At 42.6% G+C, this 6,191-nt stretch overlaps 1 protein-coding gene across 1 annotated transcript; it reads left to right on the forward strand.

Moving 5' to 3' along the window:
* Positions 1 to 1,988, forward strand: rpl22l1 (ribosomal protein L22-like 1). The gene is made up of 4 exons (XM_063483847.1): positions 1 to 67; positions 1,267 to 1,380; positions 1,584 to 1,705; positions 1,788 to 1,988. The coding sequence occupies exons 1-4, from the start codon at positions 59 to 61 to the stop codon at positions 1,930 to 1,932; spliced, it is 390 nt and encodes a 129-aa protein (XP_063339917.1). The 5' UTR covers positions 1 to 58; the 3' UTR covers positions 1,933 to 1,988.
* The last annotated feature ends 4,203 nt before the right edge of the window (positions 1,989 to 6,191 follow it).

Here is a 6,191-nt window from a genome sequence, read left to right on the forward strand (position 1 = left end):
CGCATGACGTCACACCTGCGTCACCTCCGCTGCGTTCTTTCTCGTCCGAGCTCTCAACATGGCGCCGGTAAGTCCTGGCAACTCGTCCGGTTTTTGCTTAATTTGGTCTGAGTTTCTTCGCCTTTTTGTTTCTCTGGCACTTTGATCACTTCCTATAAAAGCACTCATCGTTAATGACGGGTAGCTCCACCGAGAAAACTTTATTTACATCTAGAAAACTAACAAGTTAGCCGCGTTAGCATTAGCTCGTAGCACCCGGTCACACGTGTCTCATTCATTAATCTGATTGCAGACCAGACTCCACAGGGAAAAACGCGCATTTGATTTTTTTACAAACAGTTTTAATACCTGGAAGTCTACCGGGTTTGGGCTTGTGGTCAGTATCTGTGTATTCTAGGATCCACTGGTGAATTCGGCATAACTTAAAGTCATGTTCCCTGGTTTATTGTCACAAAATAAGGAACATTGTCTATCATATTAACTTTTTTTCTTGAGCTTTGGTGTTATTACTGGTGTTTGGGACCACTAATCATGGAACTAAAATAGACGCCAAATCTCATGAGTAAAATAATGATAACAAAAAAAAACTTCCTGCCTGTCAATAGATTGGCTGCAAAAATCCAAAGGAAAAATGCTTGTCTTAATAGGAAGCACACACAGTTAAGAATATATTACATCCATTGTACATGACAGGCTTTAAATAAAATGTCAGTCCCATACCTGCAAAACTGGTTTCTACAAGACTGAATTTGGCAGAGATTGAATGTCCTTTTTTTTTTTCAGAACTCGAGTCCATATCCATACAGCCATAATACCAGATATTCAACGCAAGACATTTGTTTTGAGAAAATAAATGACAGTAGGGACTTGTTCAAAGCCTCACTGGAAACACACGCAACAGAGCACGTACCAATAAACAGAGCCTGAGACCCATGCGTCTTTTAAAACGAGTGATCTCAATTTTTTTAATGACTCTGTAACACTGAAGGGTTTATGTTTGACCGAGCGGCTCTCTGACTCTGGCTTATTTTTAGTGTTTAGCTTTAGGTCTCCTCGTCATCTTTTTTCCTTTAACCATCCGGTACCCAGAGATTTATCTAATGCCATTTAAAGAAACAGACTTTGCATAACTCTCAAGAACCATGTGGCGACATCACTTCACCACTGTTACCTTGGAAACCAGCTATAGCAATAAGCTTTGCTCACTATGTTAGTTTACGCATGTTCTAGTAAAGTTAACATGTGAAACACTGACTTCTCTCACAGATCAAAATGAAGAGGCCAGCTGGAGGTAAGAAGTCCAAGAAGGGGGCTGCATGGAAGTTCACCCTGGACCTGACCCACCCTGTGGAGGATGGGATCCTGGACTCTGCAAGCTTTGTAAGTCTTCTTGCAGTCTTCACTACTTTAGCAGAAATCCAGTTCAAATCGTGCCCCCCAAAAGCGACAAATTAATTTATTAAAGGGTAAATTTGGTGGTTTTTGCAATCAGCTGACCCGATCTGTGGACTAGGGCGCCCTTCCCTAGCTCCAGATTTACTAGGGTTCTCTTCCCTAGTGCATTACTATGCTCTATCCAATAGGAGACCTTCCTTAAAGAGAAGATCAAGGTGAACGGGAAGACGGGGAATCTGGGTGACATCGTCCAGGTCGGCCGCATGAAGAACAAGATCAACGTGACGTCTGAGAAGCAGTTCTCCAAAAGGTAAAACGAGAAGTGTCACAAGAACCAGAAAAACCAGAGAACCTTCCTGGAAATGGTTCTGATGGTCAATGTTCTTCTACAGGTATCTGAAGTACCTGACAAAGAAGTACCTGAAGAAGAACAACCTCCGCGACTGGCTGAGGGTGGTGGCCTCTGACAAGGAGACGTACGAGCTGCGATACTTCCAGATCAGCCAGGATGACGAGGAGTCTGAGGCAGACGAGTAAACAGCTGCAGCCACATCTGTGTGTGTGTCAGCGGGAGAATAAATGTGGAAAAGAAATCTCGTCTGTGTCGTGTTTTTGTCTGACAAAGTCAGTCCTGCAGGGCGTCCTGCTTAATGCTGGTGTATGAAATCATGTTTATCAGTTTTATGGAGCGAATAGATTTTATGAAACATTCACAAAAAAATTGAGAAATTTTGAAATTGGTGAGGAAGAAACAGAAAACATGTCACCATACATTATGTAATGTGAACTCTATTTACAGTTGTCAAAGGAGGAGTAAAGAAGTAAAAATATGAATAAAATAACATTTAAAAGATCAGAATACAGAAACAAATAAAATTATCAGAAGCCAAAGACATTTCCAGTATTTACAAAGTGAACAGAACCAGTTTAGTCTGTTATTAAAGTTAACTACTGTTAAAGTGACAAACTAGTTAACTGTAATAATCTCCCAGGTGCAGCTAGTTCTACTTTATGCATCAGCAGAGTAAACATACACAGCAGTGCTGTACTGTTCATATACTCATAGTTCGGGGTCCTTAAAGCACAGCCTGCATGTAGGTACAGGAAATGATGCACTACTGTGTGTTTCACTCATCCAGAGATGGGCTCAGTTTTCACTTCCCGCTCTGCTGTTCTCACCACCGTAGCAGGCTTGGCTTCCCTAACAATGATAAATACAGGTGGTGTCAGATGTAGCAGGCACCTCTGTAAGGATTATAAACCATCATCCTCTGAATGAATATATAAATCTAAAATTGTCAAAATTTGGAAAGCTGTATTAAAGACAAAGTTAGAAAGGGGAGACTCAGCTGGTTTGGACGTGTAGAGGAGGGATCATGAATATTTTGGACAAAGGATACTGTGGCTGGAGCTGCAATGCAGGAGGAAAAGATGGAAACCACAGAGGAAGTTCATGGATGCAGTCGAGAGTGTTGGTGTGACAGCGATAGGTTGAGATCTGGGCAGATGACCTGTGCACCCCTAGAGGGAGCAGCTGGAAAAACAAGACAGACTGGTGTATAGAGGTTGGCCAAGCGACCACCAGGTGGTGCACTGGCATGTTTATTTTATGAGCAGCATCAGTGTGATATAATGGGATACAGCTTAATGATATTGTGTCTGTGTAGGTTCTTAGTGATCCAGGTCTTGGTAATATAATGAGCTGGAAAAAAAACCCTTCTAGACTCACTTTTCTTTCCCAGTTTCTTGGCTTAATGATATTGCTTGACCGCAAAAAAGTGTCGCACAAATTCTCAAAATGATTTCAGGCCCAGAGTTACCACAGAGACACAAACGCCTGCAAAATGAGACATAAAACTTGACACAAAAAGAACTGAAGATGCACCAAAAGATGTAAAACTGCTTTAAAAAATGATGCCCTATATTACCCAAAGTATTCACTCAGCCATGCAAGTCGCTGAAATCAAGCATCAGGCATGCAGATTGTTTCCACAAACATTTGTGGGTCGCTCTCAGGAGCTCAGGGAATTCCAGCGTGGTACCGTGATAGGATGCCACCTGTGCAACAAGTCCAGTCTTAAAGATTCCTCACTACTAAATATTCCACAGTCAACTGTTAGTGGTATTATCGTAAAGTGGAAATGACTGGGAACGACAGCAACTCAGCCATGAACTAGTAGGTAGGCCATGTAAAAATCACAGAGCGGGGTCGGTGGACGCTGAGGAACATGGTAAACAGAGGTCACTAACTTTCTACAGTGGAGACTTGATCTCTTAGATAATGAATCACACTTCTCTGTCTGGCAATCTGATGGATGAGTCTGCGTTTGGTGGGTGCCAGGGAGAATGGCACATGTCTGACTACACTGTGCTAAGTGTAAAGTTTGGTGCAGGGGATGTTTAGAGTGAGGTTATATTCATGAGATGGGCTCAACTTTTAGCCCAACCAAGACATTTTAGACAATTTCATGCTGCCAACATGAATGTGCATCAGTGAACAAAGAAAGGTCCACAAATGGTAAAAATGGTAAATGGCCTGTATTTATATAGCGCCTTAATCGTCCCTAAGGACCCCAAAGCGCTTTACATATCCAGTCATCCACCCATTCACACACACATTCACACACTGGTGATGGCAAGCTACATTGTAGCCACAGCCACCCTGGGGCGCACTGACAGAGGCGAGGCTGCCGAACACTGGCGCCACCGGACCCTCTGACCACCACCAGTAGGCAACGGGTTAAGTGTCTTGCCCAAGGACACAACGACCGAGACTGTCCAAGCCGGGGCTCGAACCGGCAACCTTCCAATTACAAGGTGAACTCCCAACTCTTGAGCCACGATCACCCCAAAGACAAAGATAAGCGACTTTAGTGTGGAAGAACTTGACTGGCCTGCACAGACTCCTGACCTTAACCTGACAGAACACCTTTGGGATGAATTAGAAGACTCTGACCCAGGCCTACTCATCCAATACCTGCGCTTGGCCTCACAAATGCACTTCTGGAAGGAAGGTTAAAAATTGCCAACCTTGTGAAAAGTCTTTCCAGAAGAGTTGAGGCTATTATGGCTGCAAAGAGTGGGTCAAAATCCAGTTAAACCCTATAGATTAAGTCAGGATGTCACTCAGGTTCACATGCATGTGATAGCAGACGAGCGACTACTTTTGGTAATGTAGTGTCCAAACTAACTACAAAACAAAAGCCAAGAGCGATGAAATGAGAAAGAGACAGAACAAGATTTTTAAAAATGGTAACATGCATATTTAAGGTACCGTACTACATGAAGATTCAAAAAGAACGACAGTCATAACAAATATAAGCTTTACAAAAAAGGAAAGTCTGAAACTCTTGAAACAACATTAACACGGGAGTCTATGAGGAGTGAAACGTTTTAGAGCCTCAAGTGGACACTAGAGGAACTGCAGTTTTACAACAAAAGGAAGCAAAACAATAGCAGAAGCAGAAAGGAGCTACAAAGATCAGTAAAAATGACTCCAAAATGCCTCCAGGATTATGAAAAAGTTACAATAGAGAGATGTTTAGAGTCTTTTTCAATTTCGATATCTTCTCATAAAGATGGAGTCTCAGTAAAACAAGGGTAAAAAAGCAAATTACACTGAAACAAAGCCTCATGGGAGCTGTAGTTGTCCTAATCAGGCACTATTGTTTTCTTTCACCTTGAGCAGCAGTGAATAAATTTGCACTCTAGCTTCAGGGGGACATGCCAACAGAGTCCATCCCCTCGGGTCAGCTCTGTGCTCCTGTAAGAAGCGCCTGGGATAACTGCTTTATTCCCGTAAACAGAAAAGGACGTTTTATTTTGCTCCTGCTTTCTCTGGCAATGTGTCTGGATTCACTCCCATCTGCTCATCTGTTGCATATAAAGCGTGAACCTCAGGAATCCACCTCATCTGCTCGGCAGTCAGCGGCTGGTGTCGTCTCACATCTTTATACAATGGGTGTTTATTACAGAAACAGTTCTCTGGAAAAACAGTTTACAGTAAATTTGAATCTGTATAGAAACTAGTAATTGACACAGGCAGATAACTCAAATATTTGCCTCAAAATAGTACGAGGAGCAGCAGAAAATGAAAACGCTGATAAATGTTGGTTCACCGGTTGGCAGATTGTCAGTAAATCCTGAAATTGAGACTTGAGCCGAAGTTCTTGATAAATAAAGCATTAAAAATATGCATAAAAATGGCCCAGTTCTGCAAACTGGATCTCTCTTTTTTTTTTTTTAAACTGAACTAGTTCTGAGTCTCTTGATTGGGCTCAGTTTTGGTCCTGAAGGTGTGAACATCTCTGAGCTCAGGCGTGTTTCCCACAGACTGTCCTGTGCAGACAGTGGTGGAGTGTCTTGTTTCGCCTGCTTTATACCATCATGCAACTGTGTATGCAGGTAACGCTGTAATCTGACTCTGTGGATCAGGTGACGAACAACAGCACATATATACAGCTACACAGACAGTGTAGCCTAATGGTTTTATTTCAGAGGGCCAGCTGGGTGCTGCTCCTGATGGGAGGGGGAATCTCTGACTGCTTCTTTGGTCCCTTCCCTCAGTGCCTATGAGTCAGTCTGTACAGGGTTGAGCAAGAAAATTAATTTTCCCATCAGATTATTTCTTCAGCAGATACAGCAGTTTGAAAACCACCTCCGAGTTCTGATACATGTTCTCAAAGTTACATTTCAGTTTAAGAAGTCCTGGTATGTTTTAAGCCTGGTGTTAGGTGTTAGTGTACTGCAGCACCAAACAGACCAGAGGCTTCTGATGGGCATTGTTCACACAGTGT

Source organism: Pelmatolapia mariae, linkage group LG9 (genome assembly GCF_036321145.2).
Source record: "Pelmatolapia mariae isolate MD_Pm_ZW linkage group LG9, Pm_UMD_F_2, whole genome shotgun sequence".
NCBI classification, from domain to species: Eukaryota; Metazoa; Chordata; class Actinopteri; order Cichliformes; family Cichlidae; genus Pelmatolapia; species Pelmatolapia mariae.